This window comes from Ambystoma mexicanum, chromosome 10 (assembly GCF_040938575.1).
Source record: "Ambystoma mexicanum isolate Mex_15411 chromosome 10, UKY_AmexF1_1, whole genome shotgun sequence".
NCBI lineage: Eukaryota > Metazoa > Chordata > Amphibia > Caudata > Ambystomatidae > Ambystoma > Ambystoma mexicanum.
In genome coordinates, this window is record NC_090932.1 from 12,765,241 (window position 1) to 12,790,580 (window position 25,340).

At 48.3% G+C, this 25,340-nt stretch overlaps 1 protein-coding gene across 1 annotated transcript in view; it reads left to right on the forward strand.

Annotated features, from left to right (window-relative positions):
• LOC138492787 (probable cation-transporting ATPase 13A4) overlaps positions 1 to 25,340 on the forward strand; it is a 302,290-nt gene that overhangs the window by 225,034 nt on the left and 51,916 nt on the right. The window contains exon 26 of the mRNA XM_069620146.1: positions 11,588 to 11,660. Within this exon, the coding sequence (XP_069476247.1) occupies positions 11,588 to 11,660 (73 nt within the window). The remainder of the gene's footprint in view (positions 1 to 11,587; positions 11,661 to 25,340) is intronic.

The following is a 25,340-nucleotide window of genomic DNA, read 5'->3' on the forward strand; positions in this document are numbered from 1 at the left end:
TTTTTGTCTTCAAAAAGCACTAGAATTCTGATTTTTGCAACATTGGAACCATTGATCAGCCTATTATGTTATCTGCATTCAGTTTGGGGGGGGGTCTTGAATCTCGTCTACACAGATGGTGCTGGGGAGCTTCGCCCTTGCTCCTGTGCAAACCTTTGCGTAGCGGGCTGTGGTATCAGGGCGGCTGTGCTGCTGTGCATGAATAGTTTAATTTCTTAAGTGATTTGGCAACTTACATATTAGATGGGTCTGCAACATTTGCCTCTGCTGATTTTTTGGACGACAGCTCCCACTAGCCCTCGCCAGAGTAGTCAATGGTCAGGGATCCTGGGAGCCGTAGTCAAAAAGATCTGGAGAGCCTCAGGTTGACAATCTATTTGCATTGCTTTAGGTCTGAAGATATCACAAATACAAATGTGCCATAAATGGGCATGGGATACCTGAGGTTAAAGTGCAGAGGTAGCCAATGAAAGGCACCACCGAAGCATATACAGTAGCCCCCCAGTGCCTGTCTCAGAACTAGCCTTTAGAGGCCTCTTTTGATTTGGAGTTGCACTTTGACCTCATGCTGCAACGTTTTTGTTTTCTTCGGCACCAGATGCAGCCCCCATGTTGCCTGATAGTAACTAGAAGCAAGCATGGCATAAATGCCTTAATGTGGAGAATTTTTCAGTTGGCGGTAGCAGGTGTTACTCAAGCTCTGGTTTCCTCTATCATAAAGGCCGGGCAGAGGCAACCCGTAGATCTAAGCTGCCTCTTGCCAGCCTCACTTTCAGGTCCAGCTTGTTTTTTACACCTGACTTTTATGGCCCATAAAACAGTTTGCATTGCGAAATTGCATTAGCGCTAGTAATGCCATCACACATGCCCACAAGCCGTGCGCCATGCTGCCAACATCTTTGTGCTTGCACAAGTAGAAAGTGATGAGGCCTCCAGGGGCAGGCCTGAGGTTACTTTTGACATGTATTGGCAAGTAGGTTCAAGCAGGTGTTTCACGCTATGTGCCCAGAACGTCTTATGCGGCAAGCACTGCCTGATAAATTGAAAGCACCGTTTTTTAAGAGGTAAGAGTGAGGGTTTAGAGTGGGGGGGGTCTCTGTTTAAGCCCCAGGATCGCTCTGAAAGCTCTTTTGTTGTGCGACTAGTGTGAATCTTCCCCTAAGTAGGAACATTGTACAACCTAGACCCATGTTTTTCCAGAAGTCCAGAATGCGGCCAGTTCCACAGGGCAGGTGAAGCCACAGGGGGTGGTGTCTGGCTTCAATGTGGAATGAGTTTCTGGTCTTGGCATTCTTTGTCCACTTGGGCCATAGTCAGGTCGGAAGGAACATGGCATGTGGCTGGTTTGAGCTGGACTTGCCAAGTGACGATGCTCTTGTTTTTGACCATGAGTGGGGGGTGAGCAGGTCTCTTAGATCGTTTCCAGAGCCTTTTCCAAGACAGGGCATTATTTGCAGTTCATTAGCATATAATTAGCATATCATTTGCATATTGTTTGTGTATCATTAGCGTACATTTTCATGCGTCTGTGCTTTAATGACTAATTTGGTCAGTGAGGGGCACATGAAGAACGTGGAGAGGCGTAGGGATGGGGCGTAACCCTGGGGGAAGCCAAGGGTTGTTTTTTACTCCTTTGATGTAAACAATCAAGTCTATGCGCTTGATCTCCTATTGGAGTGCGCCATCTAAAATGCTTCTGTGAATTAGGCTTTAGCTCCATGTCAACCACAAACATGAGAGGTCAGTAAATAACAAAGGTATATAAAATACAATGTTTGAGCTGCATTTTCGCGAATACACACAACCTATTAAATGGTGTGTTGGTTGTGGCCATACGCTGGTGGCACGAGCCAGCAGGACTCTGATACACTGAGACCACCGTTCTCTTCCCACTCTAGTGCAGGGAGGACTCTTTATTGTAGTGGGGGGTGGTGATATAAAATGCAACCAGCTTGTGATTGCGTGCGGGAATGCGTAACAAGTGCTGCGGCGTGAGCCAAGAGAGCCCAAGCGCTCTCTACATGGCGCCATCAAGAAAAGGATGTTTCTCCGAAAATAATATCATGAGTGGCGGGCCATCCCGGGTGGGTAATGGCCCACCTCCTGACTTAACACATTCAAGGCCTTAAATAAGTGACGTGGTCCATGCCCATCCCAGCATGGACCACCACTGAAAACATTATTGTCATTAGCAAAGTGAGGAGAATGCTAATGTATTTATTTCAATATGTATTAAGTACCACACACCCACAGGCCACAGAATGCTATAAAAAAGAAAAGAAAAAATAAAGAGAGACAAACATGAGATAAGGAAGCAACAGGCGGAAGTTAGTCTATCCCTTCTTAAGGAAGTATATCTTATTACAAATCCAGCACCATTTTCAGGATGTAAGCGGCATCAGACGTCGGCCCTTGCAAAAGAACTTTGCAAATGCTAAGAAAAAGAGGGCGGTTTCTAGCACCACATCCCACCAGCATGCAGTCCCTATTTTCCTGGGTACACCAACTGTCTAATTCAGTTCGTTGAAGGGCCGTAAAGTCTGAGGTTCTGAAAATCCCAGGTCAAAGGCCATCACTTTATTTCTCAGGAGTCCCTGGATTCGACCCTGCCAGCTTTCCCACATTAGTAATTAAACAGTTTCTTTTATCCCTAATAACATCTCTCACAGTCGTATTGCCCAACACATGCATGTAACATTGCAATCACAGGAAATGCCTTGTGACTGGTGATTTAATGCACTTTCCTCAAATTCCGGAGAAGTGTTCATCCCACCTGAGTCACCTTCCTTCCTCCCCTGCTGCATTTGGCGACCTTTCTTGCTGCTAGGCCGCCTGGTGAGTTCATCATGCATCGTTTTGTTTCTCCATCTCTCTCTCTCTCTCTCTCCCCCTTCCACTGCTCTGGCCTCTCCCTCCATGTTGCTCTCCATCTCCCCTATTTATTCTAACTGCTACTCTATCACCTATCATGTCTCTCTTTCGGAGCCTCGAAGGAAAAACTTCAAAAAGATCTCATTGTCTCCATCCCAGGCCTGCCCTTCACTGACACCGATGTCAACGCTTCTACCAGGCAGACTGTCACTCACACCCTCTTTGTCACTCCCTCTCTAGACCTATGGAATCCCCATATGGTCTCAGTCCTCTCTCCTTTCTCTCCTTTGCCCATTAATGGTGGAACCAGATGGGCAGTACTCTTGCACACTTCCCACCCTCTAGGTGCATCATTCATGTCCACCAGAATGGCACTGTAATGGCCCAGGGCTCTCAGCCCAATCAGCCCAACCTCCTCCTTCTAGATAGCTATCGTCTGTCTCTCATTAACTTCCTCCCTTCTCCTGCCACACCTTCTTCTCCCACCCCGCTGGTCCCGTCACCACCACCAATGGGTTTACCACATCCCTGTACCCCTACTTGGAAGACCTTCAAAGGTTGCAACCATCTTCACTGAGGTACCCTTAACTCTCGCTCTATCCTTAAACACTCCTCGGAGATCTGTCACCTCCTTGAAGACTTTGACCTTGACATCCTCCCTCTCACTGAGAAGTGGTTCACTGCCAACTCTGTCACTGCTTTAGACACACTCCTCCCTGAGGGCTCCAAGATCCTCTCTAAGCTTATGACTAACCGGTCTAGATGCAGAGTAGTCCTGATCTTTCCTTAATGAGGGCCTGCTACCATCATACCCACTCCGTCCAACTCTTCCTTTGAAAGCCTTGTCTGCAGGCTTGGTGTCTCTCCTATCCTCCTGCTGACTATCATCACCATCAACACGACCCCTGGTCCAGTCTCCCTCTTCTTTCTGGAGTAGTCTGACCTCACCTCTTCTCTCCTGCCTCTACTTCCAAGCTTCACCTCCTCAGAGACTTCAATAGTCACCTTGGCTCTCCTGGTGCTCCCATTGGACTCTTCTGCAGCCTCTGTGACTCTCTTTCCCTCACCATTCTTCCCTCTGGTCCAAACCACTCAGCCGGACATACCTTGGATGCTCTCATCTCAGCAGACATCGCCATCTCCAACCTTCTCACTACACTTCTCTCCTGGTCTGACCATGCTCTGCTGCCCTCTCTTCTGGATATCTTGTGTCTCATGGCTAAGCCTCGGCCCGCATTTCCGGTTTCCTTCTCTGTCATTCGACTGATGAAGCAAGGGTCAGTTGCTGCTTTTAACTCCACTTTCATTCCCCCTCCCTCTCCAGCCACTGATTATCGCACTGACATAGCCCTTGCTAACCTTTACCTTGCCATCCCCAGCACCCTGGACGTTCTTGCCCCTGTTATGAGGATTCGCATGAAGCATGCCACCAAGCACTCCTGGTATGACTCTGACCTACCCTCTGCTGAGCGGAAGTGGCAGGCTTCAAGCAGATCCACTGACAGACTGGCTGCAGACCTGCTCCAAAGGCACTACAGATTCTCCATCTGCTCGAAGAAGAGAGCCCATGTTCAAGCCTGCATCTCTAGGGCCACGAACAGCACAGCTGAACTGTTCAAAATCTGCAAGGAACTTGCCATTCCTACTGTATTCTCCACTTCTCCTCTGCCATCCCAGGCCCTCTGCACTGCACTGGCTTCCCACTTCACAACCAAAACTCAGAACATCCTGTCCTCACTCTCCTCTATTCCCTTCCCTCATCTGTCTCCCACTATCAGGACTACATTGGCCCCCCTCGTACTCTTCCCTTCCACTCTTCTTCTCTCCCACAGCACCACATGAGGACTCTAAACAAGTCCTCTCTAGGAAATTCTCCCCCACACAGGCGCTCCGCTGCTCCTCCAGAACTATCAAGGACAACATTGCCTCCCTTGCTCCAGCCGGGGCTGATTTCTGTAATCACTTGTTTGCCACTGGCTCCTTCCCACTACCCCTCAAGCACTCCCTTATGCATCTTCTCCTTAAAAAGCCTTCTGCCGACCCTTCCTGCCCAGCTAAATACCGCCCTATCTCCATTACCCCCTTCCTGGGAAACTGTTGGAGAAGTAGGTCATCTCCCAACGGATCCACCACCCTGAATCTGTTGGTTGTCTCCACGACCACCAGTCTGAATTCAGTGCAGCCAGAGGCAAGGAAACTGCTCCCCTGAACACCCGTGAAGACTTGCTCTCAAATCTCGATTCCAACTCTCCTTCCGGTCCCATCATTCTCTATCTTTCCTTTCCCTTTAATAGGGTCAGTCATGCCACCCCTATAAATGGCTCTGTGATGCCCTTGGCATTGCAGGCCTGGCACTGGACCGGTTGACCTCCTTCCTATCTGACCGACCTTCCCAGTTTCAACTTGGCCCTTATCTCTCCTCCACCTCACTCTCTACCTGGGGTGTCCCTCAGGGCTCGACCCTCTCATTGTGGCTCTTCAACATCTACCTTGCCACTCTGCAACACTGCCTTCTCTCCTCACTTCCGGGGTTATGCGCATGACATGCAGCTCTCCGTAAAGTTTCCCTCCACTGCCTCCCCCGCTTCCTCTCTCATTCCTGAATGTCTGACTGCTCTTCAGGAGTGGTGTGCTGCTAACGATCTCTGCCTTAATGCCAGTAAGACTGAGATCCTTCACATGGGACCCCTGCCCCCTCCACCCCCACCTGCCTACTCTCTGGCTGCCCTCCTTGGGCTCCCTCCCCTCACCCTCTTGTGAGGCTTAAAAACTTGGTGTCATCTTTGACTCCTTTCTCTCCTTCCCCTCACATCACAGACCTTGCCAAGAAGGCCCACTTTCAGCTGCACCTCCTCAGGGGCATTCCCCCTATCCTCACCTTCCCCCAGAAGCTCAATGTCTCTATAGCTCTGGTCCTCTCCAGGTTGGACTACTGCAACAGCCTCATCCTCAATCCGCCTAATTCCTCCCTTTGCCCTTTCAACTAATCCAGAACAGCACTGTAAGACTCATCCTTGGCCTCAAGCTCAGGGACTGCATCTCTCCAGCCCTAAAATCACTCCACTGGCTCCCGGTTGTTGCGAGGATCAAGTTCAAGACCCTCTGCATCATCCACAAGTCTTTCTGAGGCCTGGGATCCTGATACATCCAACTCTTTTTCCTTAAATACCTCCCTGCTAGAGCCCTTCCATCCTCTAGATCCAACTCTCTGCAGATCAGACACTTTTCCAAGCTGAGAGTGGGGGATAGCTCCCTCTCTGCCGCAGGAGCCTTCCTCTGGAACGGCCTCCCTGTCCCTCTCAGACTTAAGCCGGATCTCCTTAAGTTCTGGACGTTTCTCAAGGAAGCCAGATCTCCTTAAGTTCTGGAATTTCCATCTGAGTGGGCCAGGTTTGCGATCAAGGGCGCCCAATTTCCCTTGTGTGTGGGTCTATGAGTATCCTACACAAAGTGCTGCCATTAATCCAGATTCGTGATCCAGCAAATAATATTGTTGCCAGATCCAGAAAAATACATTTGGACCGCTCTATAAAAAATAGTACATAAGAAAAGAGAAACAAGGAAAATAGTGTTGCAACATCAACCCACCGACCTTCCCTTGCCATGTGCTCTCCCCTTTCTATTATATCCACTCCTTCATCTTTTATGCCCAGGCCCTCCTCGCCCAGTCTACCCCAGCACCCTGGTCTTCCTGACACCCCCTAACCTACACTTGCCCTTCCAGGTCCCCGTCCCCTGACTAGACTGGCGGGGTGTGCATCCCTACCGAACCTGGTCCACCCCCGTCCTCACACTTAGCATGTGGTGCTGACTCCCTGCTCTTCCTGCATCCCCTGGCACGTGCCCACCTGGTCTCCCCTTACCACTTGCCTAGCCTGAGGGACACTCTTCTTCCCAACCCCCCTGCACTTGTATACCTCCACTCTGACCGCACTCCCCTCCCACCCTAACATTATCCCTTCTACCACGCTCAGCACTTGCCCGCTCCCCTTCCCTCCCCTCCCTTTCCCTCCTCTTCCCTCCCCCCTGTACTTCTTGTTACTGCACTTGCACAATCCGAATGACACAAGACCTAGTAGGACCGTTAGTGTTTGCACAATCCAAAGGACACAAGGCCTAGTAGGACCGTTAGTGTTTGCACAATCCAAAGGACACAAGGCCGAGTAGGACCGTTAGTGTTGTTTTCTTCCCTGACCCTCCCTTTTTTATTTTGTGGTGCCTTGAAACGCCATTTGCTGTATCCAATAAATATATAAATTAAATATTTGCACCGAAATCCGTCTGACAATGCTGATCCATCATGATAGGTTTCGGGACAGTTTGAGAGAAAGTATCTATCGAGGGTATCCACCCGAACACATAAGTCTGATATGATATGATATGATATGGCATTTATAACGCGCCTATACACAGGTGTTTCAAGGCGCGACGAGGCAGGGAGGGGAGGAACAAGGGGAGACAGACAACGATCCTACTAGGCCAGGTGTCATTCAGATCGCGCAAAAGTAGGGGTGGGGGAGGGGGAAAAGTGCAAGGGGAAGGGGAGGGGGGAAGTGCAGTACAAGGTAAGTGGCGTAAAGTAATAAATAAATAGGGCCAGCTGGTGGCAAGTGCAAGGTAAGTGCAGAACAAGTGCTGGGAAAGGGGGGGGGGGCTGTAGGGATACAGAGACAGTCCCGCAGTGCAGAGGGGTTCCAGTGCATCAGTGCAAGTGGAGAGTGGCTGGGCCCAGGACCGAGGCCGTTAAGAGTGGTCCAGTTGCAGAATCAGTGCAGTTTCAGTGAAGGATATTAGCTGTTCAGCAGGGGAGAGGGAGAGAGAAAGCAGAAGCAAAGAGGAAGGTTTTGAGGTGCTTCCGGAACCAGAGATGGTTCTCCTCAAGTTTCAGGGAGGCAGGAAGGCTGTTCCAGAGGGAGGCCCCTGCCGCGGAGAGAGATCTACCCCCAGCTCGTTGCTTCGAGAAGCGGCTGACCCTGAGGGAGTTGGAGGCGGATGAGCGAAGGGCTCGGGAAGGAAGATATTTGGGAAGAGAGAGTTGAAGGTATTTAGGACCAAGGCCCCAGAAGGCCTTGTGGACAATGCAGAGGGTTTTGAACTTTATCCTCGCAGCCACTGGGAGCCAGTGTAGAGATTTCAGTACTGGAGAGATACGGTCCCTGGGCTTGAGGCCAAGGACAAGTCTCGCAGTTCTGTTCTGGAGTTGCAGAGGGCGGAGAGTGGAGGCAGGCAGATTAAGATAGAGGCTGTTACAGTAATCCAGCTTCGAGAGAACCAGGGCTCGGGAGACAGTGAGCTTCTGGGGGAAGGAGAGGAAGGGAAGAATACCTCTGAGGAGGTGCAGCTGGTAGTGTGACTTCTTAGCGACGTCAGAAATATGAGGAGAGAAGGATAGTGTGGAGTCGAAGATGACCCCAAGGTTTTTTGCCTTGCAGGTAGGAGCAGGGAGGGGGCCAAGGGAGGCAGGCCAGAGAGCTGCAGGGAAGGAGGGAGTGGGTGTACCGATGAGTAGAATCTCAGTCTTACTGGCATTAAGGCAGAGGTCATTGGCGGCACACCATTCCTGGATAGCAGACAGACAGTCAGAGATGAGGGAAGGAGAGGGGGAGGCTGAGGGTAGCCTGAAAATGAGCTGGGTATCGTCCGCATAGCACTGGAAATTAGGGCAGAGAGCGGCGATGCGGTGGGCAAGGAGTGCCAGATACTGGTTGAACAGCCAGGGAGAGAGATTAGATCCATGGGGGACACCACAGGTGGAGAAAAAGATGTCGGAGAGGAAGGACCCCAGTTGGACCTGGGAGGGTCGATTTGAAAGGAAAGAGGTCAGCCACGCCAGAGCCTGACCAGTGATACCCAGGTTTTCACGGAGACGGTTGAGCAGGATGGCATGGTTGACAGTGTCAAAGGCAGAGGAGAGATCGAGCAGAATGAGAACACACGGAGTGTTGGAATCGAGGTTCAAGAGCAGGTCTTCACGGATGTTCAGGAGAGCAGTTTCCGGGCTTCTGGCAGCTCTGAAGCCAGATTGATGGTCATGAAGACTACCAACAGATTCAGCATGGAGGTTAAGCTGGGAGATGGCCAGTTTCTCCAGGAGCTTGCCCAGGAAGGGAGTGATGGAGATAGGGCGATAGTTAGCCGGGCAGGAGGGGTCGGAAGAGGGTTTCTTGAGAAGAGGGTGCACAAGGGAGTGCTTGAGGGGGGAAGGGAAGACTCCAGAGGCGAAGGAGTGGTTGCAAAAGTCAGCCAGGGCAGGAGCCAGGGAGTCGATGTGGTCCTTGATAGTTTTGGAGGAACAGGGGTGAACCTGTTTAGACGAGACTTTCATAGATTGGACTTGTCTGGAAACCTTGTCAGCAGAGAAAAGTGGAAAGGCAGAGAAAGAGGGAGGAGGGGTGACTGCAGAAGGGCCAGAGGAAGAGCCTGGAAGGGAGGGAGGGAGGTGAAAGGAGGAGAGCGAGGACAGGATGTCCTGAGTTTTAGAGATGAAGTGAGAGGCCAGTGCAGTGCAGAGGGCCTGGGAGGGGACAGGAGAGGTAGAGACTGCAGCAGGGTTGGCAAGCTCCTTGCAGATTTTAAAGAGTTCGGCGGAGTTGTTAGATGCCGCAGAGATGCGGGCTTGGATAAGGGCTCTCTTCTTGGTGAGAACGGAGAGCCGGTACTGCCTTTGGAGCAGGCGGCAGGCCAGTTTGTCAGAGGATGAACATGAAGCACGCCATTTCCTCTCTGCAACCCTGCACTTGCGTTTTAGGGTGGCGAGATCCGAGTCATACCAGGAGTTACATTTGGCTTTGGGCTTCAGGCGGATTCTCATGACGGGGGCAAGGATATCAAGAGTAACAGATATAGCAGAGTGGAGCATGGAGAGGGCTGTGTCAGGGTGGGAGTCAGCCGAAGGGGCAGGGGGGTGCGAGAAGGTAGCAGCGAAAGCCTCAACTGACACACGCTTCATGGGTCGGATGACCGAGAAGGAGGGTGGCAGTGAAGAGGGTGGCTTTGCCTGTGGGGTAGGGAGGGTGAGGTGGGAGGATAGGAGAAAGTGATCACTCCAGGAGAGAGGAGTGGAGAGAGGGACGGAGAGGGGAAGGTCAAAGAGATCAGAGCATCAAGAGTGCGCCCAGCAGAGTGAGTAGGCCCAGATGGGAGAATAGAGAGTGAGAGAGAGTCACAGAGGTCACGAAAGAGACCAGTGGGGGGACTGGAGGCATCAAGGTGGATGTTGAAGTCGCCAAGAAAGAGGAGTTGAGTGGTTGAGGACAGGAGTGAGGAGGAGAGGTCAGCCCACTCTGCATAGTTTCTGTGCTGAGTTAACTCCAGAATAATATTTTCCTTGACTAAACGCCAGTTATCTGACTCAAGTTGCACAATGTGTTCCTCATCCATCCCGAGCTGACCTGTCGGTGACTCTAAAGGGTTCTATTCCCATTCATCAGACGTTTCTTTTCTCACAAAACTTTTTGTCGATAGAATTTTGCCAACAAAAATCTTCACATTTTATTTTTTTATTTGGGGGCCACCCTCCACCACCCCCCCTATTATTTATTCCCTATACACCACCCCACCCTTCCCCTTATAAGCCCCCCCAACGTTCAGCAAAAGGTGCAGCGAAAAAAGAAATGGGTTGATGAATGAAAGTCGATCCTGTAGAGGACCCTCTGGAGTAAGGATCTCAGGGGCAGATGCTGCCCATCCAAAACCTTCACGTCAGGTCTCCCCCTTGACATTGGGGAAGTCTTAAGTCGTCCTGGCCCATCACCACCATCATCACCACCATCAGAGAAACGGTCTCTTCTGTCCGAAGACTCTGTCTCCTTCGTTTCTACTGCCCAGTACTTCGGGCAGTCGAGAGATGTAAATAAATAATTCATCAAGCTCCAAAAGGGTTGAGTTTGATATTTGGAGGTTAGGTTTCCCTTGCAGGTACCGGGAGGATAGCTCAGGGGCAACGTGCTTGCCTTGGAAGCAAGACAACACAGTGAAATACAGGTGCGATCCCCGTGTCTGCGCTTAGAAACCTCTCCGTATTAAGCGCGTGCGCTTAGAAACCTCTCCGTATTAAGCGCGTTATAAATAACCAATTACAATTACCCTTTAACTATCCCACAAGAAGCGGATTCGGACACAGGTGGGGAGGGAACAATTTTATTTGGGGGGCCTAGATGTAGTTTTAGAACCATTTGTTCTTGTAACAGGCATTTCAGCAGCTCAAAAACACACTAAGCGCAGGCATATTCTACCGAAAAATAGACACACAATAAGCAGCTACATGTCAAAAACAGAAAGCGCAGATAAGAAAGACACACAAACAAGATGGCCGCCGTGGAAATAGGAGAAGCACCTTTTTGCATCTACATGGTGGCGTGTGCAAGCTCAGCTGGGTTGGATAAAGGAGGTGGATTATACGTTTAAATACGTTTTATGGTTTGTATTCAGGCAGGAGTGGGGTAGCAGAAGCTGTGAGAGTGGGGTAAGGGCTGGAGCTGGAGAGTGGGAACGTGTAGTCAGTAGCTTGCTTGAAACATGGTCCTTAACGGCAGGATTCAGTGCAGGAGCCGGACAACCTGATTGGCTGATACCCTGGCGCCCTACATCCCTGTGCTCAAAGCTAAAGGTCACAAGAGGCCAGGGGATAGAGATCATAATTAGGTGGTGTTTCTGCTCAATGCTTATGCTTTAGCGATTGCTAAATGAACTCAATGTTTTTTTACATTTATTTCAGCATCGCAACATCTTTGGAAACAATCAGTTTCTCGTCCATGATTTCGCCATCATGTTTGTCATTTTTCTGACAAGTAAGTGGGGGTTCAGTGGGTCAGTGGCGAGTTGATATTGTAGCAATGCCCCCCACACACACGTAAACACGGGCACACCACCTTACACTGTTACCCCCTCCAAGAAGCACAATGGCTGGAAGCAGACACGACAAATAAATCAGGGAACCGAATGGATCCCACTAAAGAAGTACTTAGCACCACATCTCATGTGTAGTGGCGTTCTACACATTAAACATATCCTATACAAGAATAATAATGTTATGTTTATATATAGCGCTTCAAGCCAGTCTGCGCCATCTTCTAAGCCCCATAATGGCAGATGCTGTTTTGAACCTATTTTGAATAGTGCTGGATTTGTTGACCCGGCCGCAGGATTCAAGTTTATAAAGGAAAGGCTGCACTAATGTCCGCTACCAATGGTAGTTGTCAAACCTATATATATATATATGTGTATGTCTGTTTGTTTATTCATTTATTATGTGCACCAGACCCGGAGGCACCAGGGCGCAACAGTACAGAATGTGCAAGGCTTAAGGTACAAGGTTGCATAGGTTACATAAATGAACAGCAGAGATGTATATACATGGCAGTGGAAGGTCAAATAAATAGACACATATGAGAAGAAGTGCATAACAGAGAAAAGGATACTCGTCTATGAGCAGGGAGTCATGTGCGCACTAGTGTGAAGCCAACTGGCCCGAGATTTCAGCCAATTTGTATAGTTAGATCTGAATTTACGGTAGGGCTGATCTTCTCTTACAGGATGTGCTGGGGAGTTACACAGTTGTGCCACTCTAACAGGGAAACTGCTACTCCCGGCTTTATACAACTTAAATCTCAGTATGATAAGACTATTGCTATTGACTGTTCTCGATGGTCTAGTGGCTATTCTCCTCAGGAATGTGTCTGTGAGATAACCAGGGGCTGCGTTGCTCAAAGCTTTGTGAGTAAGGGATGCAACATTTACGTGAATTTTATTTTGGGTGGAGAGCTCATTATTTTGGCGCCTTATCAGGGATATGTGAGAACTTCTAGGCACACCTAGAGCCGCACTCAAGGCATTGTTTTGAAAGATTTGAATCCTATGGATGGTGGATTTGTTGGCCCCAATGTATAAGGCACTACAATAATAGTCTAGCCTAGATAGAATAAGGGCTCTGGCCAAAATAATCAGAGAGAAAGTGTTTTATATGAATATAAATGTCATGGCACATACCTGGCACCACCAGTTTTCCTCTTCTTAAAGCCCAAATGTCACACCATCTTATCCCCTCATGCTAATCCAGAGGCTGTATCAGTGAGTATTTCAGTTTCATGGTTACACTTTAATATTAGGGAGAGTGTTCAGAAAAATGAAAACTTCACCAAGCACAGTAGTGTGAGGTCATAGCCACTCTCAGTGCTTTACATCTGTCACTATAGTGTATGGTCATAACCACTCTCAGTGAATGAAGACTGTCACTATAGTGAGACCTCATAGCCACTCTCTGTGCATGAAGTCTGTCACTATAGTGTGTGGTCATAACCACTCTCAGTGAATGAAGACTGTCACTATAGTGAGACCTCATAGCCACTCTCTGTGCATGAAGTCTGTCACTATAGTGTGTGGTCATAACCACTCTCAGGGCATGAACTCTGTCACTATAATGTGAGGTCATAGCCACTCTCAGTGCTTGAAGGCTGTCACTAGAGTGTACGGCCATAGCCATTCTCAGTGCATGAAGTCTGTCACTATAGTGTGAGGTCATAGCTTCTCTTAGTGCATGAAGTCTGTCACTATAGTGAGAGCTCATAGCCAGACTCTGTGCATGAAGTCTGTCACTGTTAGTGTGAGTTCATAGACACCTATGGGACATACCGTCTGTCACTGTTAGTGTGAGTTCATAGACACCTATGAGACATACCGTCTGTCACAGTTAGTGTGAGTTCATAGGCACCTTCAGGGCATGAGGTCTGTCACTGTTAGTGTGAGTTCATAGGCTCTTTCAGGACATGCAGTCTGTCACTGTTAGTGTGAGTTCATAGGCACCTTCAGGACACGCAGTCTGACACTGTTAGCATGAGTTCATAGGCACCTTCAGTACATGCAGTCTGTCACTGTTAGCGTGAGTTCATATGCACCTTCAGGACATTAATTCTGTCACTGATAGCGTGAGTCCATAGGCAACTTCAGGACATGCAGTCTATCACTGTTATCGTGAGTTCATAGGCACCTTCAGGACATGCTGTCTTTCACTGTTAGTGTGAGTTCACAGGCTCTTTCAGGACATGCAGTCTGTCACTGTTAGTGTGAGTTCATAGGCACCTTCAGGACATGCAGTCTGTCACTGTTAGTGTGAGTTCATAGGCTTTTCAGGACATGGAGTCTGTCACTGTTATCATGAGTTCATAGGCACCTTCAGGGCATGACGTCTGTCACTGTTAGCGTGAGTTCATAGGCTCTTTCAGGACATGCAGTCTGTCACTGTTAGTGTGAGTTCATAGGCTCTTTCAGGACATGCAGTCTGTCACTGTTAGTGTGAGTTCATAGGCACCTTCAGGACATGCAGTCTGTCACTGTTAGTGTGAGTTCATAGGCTCTTTCAGGACATGCAGTCTGTCACTGTTAGTGTGAGTTCATAGGCAGCTTCAGAACATGCAGTCTGTCACTGTTAGTGTGAGTTCATAGGCACCTTCAGGACATGCAGTCTGTCACTGTTAGTGTGAGTTCATAGGCTCTTTCAGGACATGCAGTCTGTCACTGTTAGTGTGAGGTCATAGGCACCTTCGGGTCATGATGTCTGTCACTGTTAGCATGAGTTCATAGGCACCTTCAGGACATGCAGTCTGTCACTGTTAGCGTGAGCTCATAGGCACCTTCAGGACATGCAGTCTGTCACTGTTATCTTGAGTTCATATGCACCTTCAGGACATGAATTCTGTCACTGATAGCGTGAGTCCATAGGCACCTTCAGGACATGCAGTCTGTCACTGTTAGTGTGAGTTCATAGGCTCTTTCAGGACATGCAATCTGTCACTGTTATTGTGAGTTCATAGGCACCTTCAGGGCCTGAAGTCTGTCACTGTTAGAGTGAGTTCATAGGCTCTTTCAGGACATGCAGCCTGTCACTGTTAGTGTGAGATATTTGGCTATTTCAGGACATGCAGTCTGTCACTGTTAGTGTGAGATCATAGGCACCTTCAGGACATGCAGTCTGTCACTGTTAGTGTGAGTTCATAGGCTCTTTCAGGACATGCAGTCTGTCACTGTTAGTGTGAGTTCATAGGCACCTTCAGGACATGCAGTCTGTCACTGTTAGTGTGAGTTAACAGGCTCTTTCAGGACATGCAGTCTGTCACTGTTAGTGCGAGTTCATAGGCACTTCAGAACATGAAGTCTGTCACTGTTAGTGTGAGTTCATAGGCACCTTCAGGGCATGCAGTCTGTCACTGTTAGTGTGAGTTCATAGGCTCTTTCAGGACATGCAGTCTGTCACTGTTAGTGTGAGTTCATAGGCACCTTCGGGACATGATGTCTGTCACTGTTAGCGTGAGTTCATAGGCACCTTCAGGACATGCCGTCTGTCACTGTTAGCGTGAGTTCATATGCACCTTCAGGACATGAATTCTGTCACTGATAGCGTGAGACCATAGGCACATTCAGGACATGCAGTCTGTCACTGTTATCCATAGTTCATAGGCACCTTCAGGGCATGAAGTCTGTCACTGTTAGCGTGAGTTCCTAGGCACCTTCAGGACATGCAGCGTGTCACTGTTAGTGTGTTAGTGTGAGTTCATAGGCCCTTTCAGGACATGCAGTCCGTCACTGTTATCGTGAGTTCATAGGCACCTTAAGGGCATGACGTCTGTCACTGTTAGCGTGAGTTCATAGGCTCTTTCAGGACATGCAGTCTGTCACTGTTAGTGTGAGTTCATAGGCTCTTTCAGGACATGCAGTCTATCACCCTTAGTGTGAGTTCATAGGCTCTTTCAGGAAATGCAGTATGTCACTGTTATCGTGAGTTCATAGGCACCTTCAGGGCATGAAGTCTGTCACTGTTAGTGTGAGTTCATAGGCACCTTCAGGACATGCAGTCTGTCACTGTTAGTATGAGTTAATAGGCACCTTCAGGGTACGAAGTATGTCACTGTTAGTGTCAGTTCATAGGCACCTTCAAGGCACAAGGTCTGTCACTGTTAGTGTGAGTTCATAGGCACCTTCAGGGCACGAGGTCTGTCACTGTTAGTGTGAGTTCATAGGTACCTTCAGGCCATGCAGTCTGTCACTGTTAGTGTGAGTTCATAGGCACCTTCAGGACATGCAGTCTGTCACTGTTAGCGTGAGTTCATATGCACCTTCAGAACATGAATTCTGTCACTGATAACGTGAGTCCATAGGCACCTTCAGGACATGCAGTCTGTCACTGTTAGTGTGAGTTCATAGGCACCTTCAGGACATGCAGTCTGTCACTGTTAGTGTGAGTTCATAGGCTCTTTCAGGACATGCACTCTGTCACTGTTAGTGTGAGTTCATAGGCACCTTCAGGACATGCAGTCTGTCACTGTTAGTGTGAGTTCATAGGCACCTTCAGGACATGCAGTCCGTCACTGTTAGGAGTTCATAGGCACCTTCAGGACATGCAGTCTGTCACTGTTAGCGTGAGTTCATAGGCACCTTCAGGACATGCAGTCTGTCACTGTTAGTTTGCGTTCATAGGCACCTTCAGGACATACAGTCTGTCACTGTTAGTGTGAGTTCATAGGCACCTTCATGACATGCAGTCTGTCACTGTTAGTTTGAGTTCATAGGCACCTTCAGGACATGCAGTCTGTCACTGTTAGCGTGAGTTCATAGGCACCTATTGTTAGTGTGAGTTCATAGGCACCTTCAGGGCACAAATTCTGTCACTGTTAGTGTGAGTTCATCTTCAGGACATGAATTCTGTCACTGTTAGTGTGAGTTCATAGGCACCCTCAGGACATGCACTCTGTCACTGTTAGTGTGAGTTCATAGGCTCTTTCGGGACATGCAGTCTGTCACTGTTAGTGTGAGTTCATAGGCTCTTTCAGGACATGCAGTCTGTCACTGTTAGTGTGAGGTCATAGGCACCTTCGGGTCATGATGTCTGTCACTGTTAGCATGAGTTCATAGGCACCTTCAGGACATGCAGTCTGTCACTGTTAGCGTGAGCTCATAGGCACCTTCAGGACATGCAGTCTGTCACTGTTATCTTGAGTTCATATGCACCTTCAGGACATGAATTCTGTCACTGATAGCGTGAGTCCATAGGCACCTTCAGGACATGCAGTCTGTCACTGTTAGTGTGAGTTCATAGGCTCTTTCAGGACATGCAATCTGTCACTGTTATTGTGAGTTCATAGGCACCTTCAGGGCCTGAAGTCTGTCACTGTTAGAGTGAGTTCATAGGCTCTTTCAGGACATGCAGCCTGTCACTGTTAGTGCGAGTTCATAGGCACTTCAGAACATGAAGTCTGTCACTGTTAGTGTGAGTTCATAGGCACCTTCAGGGCATGCAGTCTGTCACTGTTAGTGTGAGTTCATAGGCTCTTTCAGGACATGCAGTCTGTCACTGTTAGTGTGAGTTCATAGGCACCTTCAGGACATGCAGTCTGTCACTGTTAGTGTGAGTTAACAGGCTCTTTCAGGACATGCAGTCTGTCACTGTTAGTGCGAGTTCATAGGCACTTCAGAACATGAAGTCTGTCACTGTTAGTGTGAGTTCATAGGCACCTTCAGGGCATGCAGTCTGTCACTGTTAGTGTGAGTTCATAGGCTCTTTCAGGACATGCAGTCTGTCACTGTTAGTGTGAGTTCATAGGCACCTTCGGGACATGATGTCTGTCACTGTTAGCGTGAGTTCATAGGCACCTTCAGGACATGCCGTCTGTCACTGTTAGCGTGAGTTCATATGCACCTTCAGGACATGAATTCTGTCACTGATAGCGTGAGACCATAGGCACATTCAGGACATGCAGTCTGTCACTGTTATCCATAGTTCATAGGCACCTTCAGGGCATGAAGTCTGTCACTGTTAGCGTGAGTTCCTAGGCACCTTCAGGACATGCAGCGTGTCACTGTTAGTGTGTTAGTGTGAGTTCATAGGCCCTTTCAGGACATGCAGTCCGTCACTGTTATCGTGAGTTCATAGGCACCTTAAGGGCATGACGTCTGTCACTGTTAGCGTGAGTTCATAGGCTCTTTCAGGACATGCAGTCTGTCACTGTTAGTGTGAGTTCATAGGCTCTTTCAGGACATGCAGTCTATCACCCTTAGTGTGAGTTCATAGGCTCTTTCAGGAAATGCAGTATGTCACTGTTATCGTGAGTTCATAGGCACCTTCAGGGCATGAAGTCTGTCACTGTTAGTGTGAGTTCATAGGCACCTTCAGGACATGCAGTCTGTCACTGTTAGTATGAGTTAATAGGCACCTTCAGGGCATGAGGTCTGTCACTGTTAGTGTGAGTTCATAGGCTCTTTCAGGACATGCAGTCTGTCACTGTTAGTGTGAGTTCATAGGCACCTTCAGGACACGCAGTCTGACACTGTTAGCATGAGTTCATAGGCACCTTCAGTACATGCAGTCTGTCACTGTTAGCGTGAGTTCATATGCACCTTCAGGACATTAATTCTGTCACTGATAGCGTGAGTCCATAGGCAACTTCAGGACATGCAGTCTATCACTGTTATCGTGAGTTCATAGGCACCTTCAGGACATGCTGTCTTTCACTGTTAGTGTGAGTTCACAGGCTCTTTCAGGACATGCAGTCTGTCACTGTTAGTGTGAGTTCATAGGCACCTTCAGGACATGCAGTCTGTCACTGTTAGTGTGAGTTCATAGGCTTTTCAGGACATGGAGTCTGTCACTGTTATCATGAGTTCATAGGCACCTTCAGGGCATGACGTCTGTCACTGTTAGCGTGAGTTCATAGGCTCTTTCAGGACATGCAGTCTGTCACTGTTAGTGTGAGTTCATAGGCTCTTTCAGGACATGCAGTCTGTCACTGTTAGTGTGAGTTCATAGGCACCTTCAGGACATGCAGTCTGTCACTGTTAGTGTGAGTTCATAGGCTCTTTCAGGACATGCAGTCTGTCACTGTTAGTGTGAGTTCATAGGCAGCTTCAGAACATGCAGTCTGTCACTGTTAGTGTGAGTTCATAGGCACCTTCAGGACATGCAGTCTGTCACTGTTAGTGTGAGTTCATAGGCTCTTTCAGGACATGCAGTCTGTCACTGTTAGTGTGAGGTCATAGGCACCTTCGGGTCATGATGTCTGTCACTGTTAGCATGAGTTCATAGGCACCTTCAGGACATGCAGTCTGTCACTGTTAGCGTGAGCTCATAGGCACCTTCAGGACATGCAGTCTGTCACTGTTATCTTGAGTTCATATGCACCTTCAGGACATGAATTCTGTCACTGATAGCGTGAGTCCATAGGCACCTTCAGGACATGCAGTCTGTCACTGTTAGTGTGAGTTCATAGGCTCTTTCAGGACATGCAATCTGTCACTGTTATTGTGAGTTCATAGGCACCTTCAGGGCCTGAAGTCTGTCACTGTTAGAGTGAGTTCATAGGCTCTTTCAGGACATGCAGCCTGTCACTGTTAGTGTGAGATATTTGGCTCTTTCAGGACATGCAGTCTGTCACTGTTAGTGTGAGATCATAGGCACCTTCAGGACATGCAGTCTGTCACTGTTAGTGTGAGTTCATAGGCTCTTTCAGGACATGCAGTCTGTCACTGTTAGTGTGAGTTCATAGGCACCTTCAGGACATGCAGTCTGTCACTGTTAGTGTGAGTTAACAGGCTCTTTCAGGACATGCAGTCTGTCACTGTTAGTGCGAGTTCATAGGCACTTCAGAACATGAAGTCTGTCACTGTTAGTGTGAGTTCATAGGCACCTTCAGGGCATGCAGTCTGTCACTGTTAGTGTGAGTTCATAGGCTCTTTCAGGACATGCAGTCTGTCACTGTTAGTGTGAGTTCATAGGCACCTTCGGGACATGATGTCTGTCACTGTTAGCGTGAGTTCATAGGCACCTTCAGGACATGCCGTCTGTCACTGTTAGCGTGAGTTCATATGCACCTTCAGGACATGAATTCTGTCACTGATAGCGTGAGACCATAGGCACATTCAGGACATGCAGTCTGTCACTGTTATCCATAGTTCATAGGCACCTTCAGGGCATGAAGTCTGTCACTGTTAGCGTGAGTTCCTAGGCACCTTCAGGACATGCAGCGTGTCACTGTTAGTGTGTTAGTGTGAGTTCATAGGCCCTTTCAGGACATGCAGTCCGTCACTGTTATCGTGAGTTCATAGGCACCTTAAGGGCATGACGTCTGTCACTGTTAGCGTGAGTTCATAGGCTCTTTCAGGACATGCAGTCTGTCACTGTTAGTGTGAGTTCATAGGCTCTTTCAGGACATGCAGTCTATCACCCTTAGTGTGAGTTCATAGGCTCTTTCAGGAAATGCAGTATGTCACTGTTATCGTGAGTTCATAGGCACCTTCAGGGCATGAAGTCTGTCACTGTTAGTGTGAGTTCATAGGCACCTTCAGGACATGCAGTCTGTCACTGTTAGTATGAGTTAATAGGCACCTTCAGGGTACGAAGTATGTCACTGTTAGTGTCAGTTCATAGGCACCTTCAAGGCACAAGGTCTGTCACTGTTAGTGTGAGTTCATAGGCACCTTCAGGGCACGAGGTCTGTCACTGTTAGTGTGAGTTCATAGGTACCTTCAGGCCATGCAGTCTGTCACTGTTAGTGTGAGTTCATAGGCACCTTCAGGACATGCAGTCTGTCACTGTTAGCGTGAGTTCATATGCACCTTCAGAACATGAATTCTGTCACTGATAACGTGAGTCCATAGGCACCTTCAGGACATGCAGTCTGTCACTGTTAGTGTGAGTTCATAGGCACCTTCAGGACATGCAGTCTGTCACTGTTAGTGTGAGTTCATAGGCTCTTTCAGGACATGCACTCTGTCACTGTTAGTGTGAGTTCATAGGCACCTTCAGGACATGCAGTCTGTCACTGTTAGTGTGAGTTCATAGGCACCTTCAGGACATGCAGTCCGTCACTGTTAGGAGTTCATAGGCACCTTCAGGACATGCAGTCTGTCACTGTTAGCGTGAGTTCATAGGCACCTTCAGGACATGCAGTCTGTCACTGTTAGTTTGCGTTCATAGGCACCTTCAGGACATACAGTCTGTCACTGTTAGTGTGAGTTCATAGGCACCTTCATGACATGCAGTCTGTCACTGTTAGTTTGAGTTCATAGGCACCTTCAGGACATGCAGTCTGTCACTGTTAGCGTGAGTTCATAGGCACCTATTGTTAGTGTGAGTTCATAGGCACCTTCAGGGCACAAATTCTGTCACTGTTAGTGTGAGTACATCTTCAGGACATGAATTCTGTCACTGTTAGTGTGAGTTCATAGGCACCCTCAGGACATGCACTCTGTCACTGTTAGTGTGAGTTCATAGGCTCTTTCGGGACATGCAGTCTGTCACTGTTAGTGTGAGTTCATAGGCTCTTTCAGGACATGCAGTCTGTCACTGTTAGTGTGAGGTCATAGGCACCTTCGGGTCATGATGTCTGTCACTGTTAGCATGAGTTCATAGGCACCTTCAGGACATGCAGTCTGTCACTGTTAGCGTGAGCTCATAGGCACCTTCAGGACATGCAGTCTGTCACTGTTATCTTGAGTTCATATGCACCTTCAGGACATGAATTCTGTCACTGATAGCGTGAGTCCATAGGCACCTTCAGGACATGCAGTCTGTCACTGTTAGTGTGAGTTCATAGGCTCTTTCAGGACATGCAATCTGTCACTGTTATTGTGAGTTCATAGGCACCTTCAGGGCCTGAAGTCTGTCACTGTTAGAGTGAGTTCATAGGCTCTTTCAGGACATGCAGCCTGTCACTGTTAGTGTGAGATATTTGGCTCTTTCAGGACATGCAGTCTGTCACTGTTAGTGTGAGATCATAGGCACCTTCAGGACATGCAGTCTGTCACTGTTAGTGTGAGTTCATAGGCTCTTTCAGGACATGCAGTCTGTCACTGTTAGTGTGAGTTCATAGGCACCTTCAGGACATGCAGTCTGTCACTGTTAGTGTGAGTTAACAGGCTCTTTCAGGACATGCAGTCTGTCACTGTTAGTGCGAGTTCATAGGCACTTCAGAACATGAAGTCTGTCACTGTTAGTGTGAGTTCATAGGCACCTTCAGGGCATGCAGTCTGTCACTGTTAGTGTGAGTTCATAGGCTCTTTCAGGACATGCAGTCTGTCACTGTTAGTGTGAGTTCATAGGCACCTTCGGGACATGATGTCTGTCACTGTTAGCGTGAGTTCATAGGCACCTTCAGGACATGCCGTCTGTCACTGTTAGCGTGAGTTCATATGCACCTTCAGGACATGAATTCTGTCACTGATAGCGTGAGACCATAGGCACATTCAGGACATGCAGTCTGTCACTGTTATCCATAGTTCATAGGCACCTTCAGGGCATGAAGTCTGTCACTGTTAGCGTGAGTTCCTAGGCACCTTCAGGACATGCAGCGTGTCACTGTTAGTGTGTTAGTGTGAGTTCATAGGCCCTTTCAGGACATGCAGTCCGTCACTGTTATCGTGAGTTCATAGGCACCTTAAGGGCATGACGTCTGTCACTGTTAGCGTGAGTTCATAGGCTCTTTCAGGACATGCAGTCTGTCACTGTTAGTGTGAGTTCATAGGCTCTTTCAGGACATGCAGTCTATCACCCTTAGTGTGAGTTCATAGGCTCTTTCAGGAAATGCAGTATGTCACTGTTATCGTGAGTTCATAGGCACCTTCAGGGCATGAAGTCTGTCACTGTTAGTGTGAGTTCATAGGCACCTTCAGGACATGCAGTCTGTCACTGTTAGTATGAGTTAATAGGCACCTTCAGGGTACGAAGTATGTCACTGTTAGTGTCAGTTCATAGGCACCTTCAAGGCACAAGGTCTGTCACTGTTAGTGTGAGTTCATAGGCACCTTCAGGGCACGAGGTCTGTCACTGTTAGTGTGAGTTCATAGGTACCTTCAGGCCATGCAGTCTGTCACTGTTAGTGTGAGTTCATAGGCACCTTCAGGACATGCAGTCTGTCACTGTTAGCGTGAGTTCATATGCACCTTCAGAACATGAATTCTGTCACTGATAACGTGAGTCCATAGGCACCTTCAGGACATGCAGTCTGTCACTGTTAGTGTGAGTTCATAGGCACCTTCAGGACATGCAGTCTGTCACTGTTAGTGTGAGTTCATAGGCTCTTTCAGGACATGCACTCTGTCACTGTTAGTGTGAGTTCATAGGCACCTTCAGGACATGCAGTCTGTCACTGTTAGTGTGAGTTCATAGGCACCTTCAGGACATGCAGTCCGTCACTGTTAGGAGTTCATAGGCACCTTCAGGACATGCAGTCTGTCACTGTTAGCGTGAGTTCATAGGCACCTTCAGGACATGCAGTCTGTCACTGTTAGTTTGCGTTCATAGGCACCTTCAGGACATACAGTCTGTCACTGTTAGTGTGAGTTCATAGGCACCTTCATGACATGCAGTCTGTCACTGTTAGTTTGAGTTCATAGGCACCTTCAGGACATGCAGTCTGTCACTGTTAGCGTGAGTTCATAGGCACCTATTGTTAGTGTGAGTTCATAGGCACCTTCAGGGCACAAATTCTGTCACTGTTAGTGTGAGTTCATCTTCAGGACATGAATTCTGTCACTGTTAGTGTGAGTTCATAGGCACCCTCAGGACATGCACTCTGTCACTGTTAGTGTGAGTTCATAGGCTCTTTCGGGACATGCAGTCTGTCACTGTTAGTGTAAGTTCATAGGCACCTTCAGGACATGCAGTCTGTCACTGTTAGTGTGAGTTCATAGGCACCTTCAGGACATGCAGTCTGTCACTGTTAGTGTGAGTTCATAGGCACCTTCAGGGCACGAATTCTGTCACTGTTAGTGTGAGTTCATCTTCAGGACATGAAGTCTGTCACTGTTAGCGTGAGTTCATAGGCACCTTCAGGACATGCAGTCTGTCACTGTTAGTGTGAGTTCATAGGCTCTTTCAGGACATGCAGTCTGTCACTGTTAGTGTGAGTTCATAGGCACCTTCAGGACATGCAGTCTGTCACTGTTAGTGTGAGTTCATAAGCACCTTCAGAACATGCAGTCTGTCACTGTTAGTGTGAGCTCATAGGCACCTTCAGGACATGCAGTCTGTCACTGTTAGTGTGAGTTCATAGGCTCTTTCAGGACATGCAGTGTGTCACTGTTAGTGTGAGTTCATAGGCTCTTTCAGGACATGCAGTCTGTCACTGTTAGTGTGAGTTCATAGGCTCTTTCAGGATATGCAGTCTGTCACTGTTAGTGTGAGTTCATAGGCACCTTGAGGACATGCAGTCTGTCACTGTTAGCGTGAGTTCATAGGCTCTTTCAGGACATGCAGTCTGTCACTGTTAGTGTGAGTTCATAGGCACCTTCAGGACATGCAGTCTGTCACTGTTAGTGTGAGTTCATCGGCACCTTCGGGACATGCAGTCTGTCACTGTTAGTGTGAGTTCATAGGCACCTTCGGGATATGCTGTCTGTCACTGTTAGTGTGAGTTCATAGGCTCTTTCATGACATGCAGTCTGTCACTGTTAGTGTGAGTTCATAGGCACCTTCAGGACATGCAGTCTGTCACTGTTAGTGTGAGTTCATAGGTACCTTCAAAACATGCAGTCTGTCACTGTTAGTGTGAGTTCATAGGCACCTTCAGGACATGCAGTCCGTCACTGTTAGGAGTTCATAGGCACCTTCAGGACATGCAGTCTGTCACTGTTAGTGTGAATTCATAGGCACCTTTACGACAGGCAATCTGTCACTGTTAGCATGAGTTCATAGGCACCCTCAGGACATGCAGTCTGTCACTGTTAGTATGAGTTCATAGGTATCTTCAGGACATGCAGTCTGTCACTGTTAGTGTGAGTTCATAGGCACCTTCAGGACATGCAGTCCATCACTGTTAGGAGTTCATAGGCACCTTCAGGACATGCAGTCTGTCACTGTTGGGCTGGGTTCATAGGCACCTTCAGGACATGCAGTCTGTCACTGTTAGCGTGAGTCCATAGGCACCTTCACGACAGGCAATCTGTCATTGTTAGTGTGAGTTCATAGGCATCTTCAGGACATGCAGTCTGTCACTGTTAGTTTGAGCTCATAGGCACCTTCAGGACATGCAGTCTGTCAATGTTAGTGTGAGTTCATAGGCACCTTCATGACATGAATTCTGTCACTGATAGCGTGAGTCCATAGGCACCTTTAGGACATGAAGTCTGTCACTGTTATCCTGAGTTCATAGGCACATTCAGGGCATGTAGTCTGTCACTGTTAGCGTGCTTTCATAGGCTCTTTCAGGACATGCAGTCTGTCACTGTTAGTGTGAGTTCATAGGCTCTTTCAGGACATGCAGTCTGTCACTGTTAGTGTGAGATCATAGGCACCTTCAGGACATGCAGTCTGTCACTGTTAGTGTGAGTTCATAGGCTCTTTCGGGACATACAGTCTGTCACTGTTAGTGTGAGTTCATAGGCACTTTCAGGACATGCAGTCTGTCACTGTTATCGTGAGTTCATAGGCACCTTCAGGGCATGAATTCTGTCACTGTTAGTGTGAGTTCATAGGCACCTTCAGGACA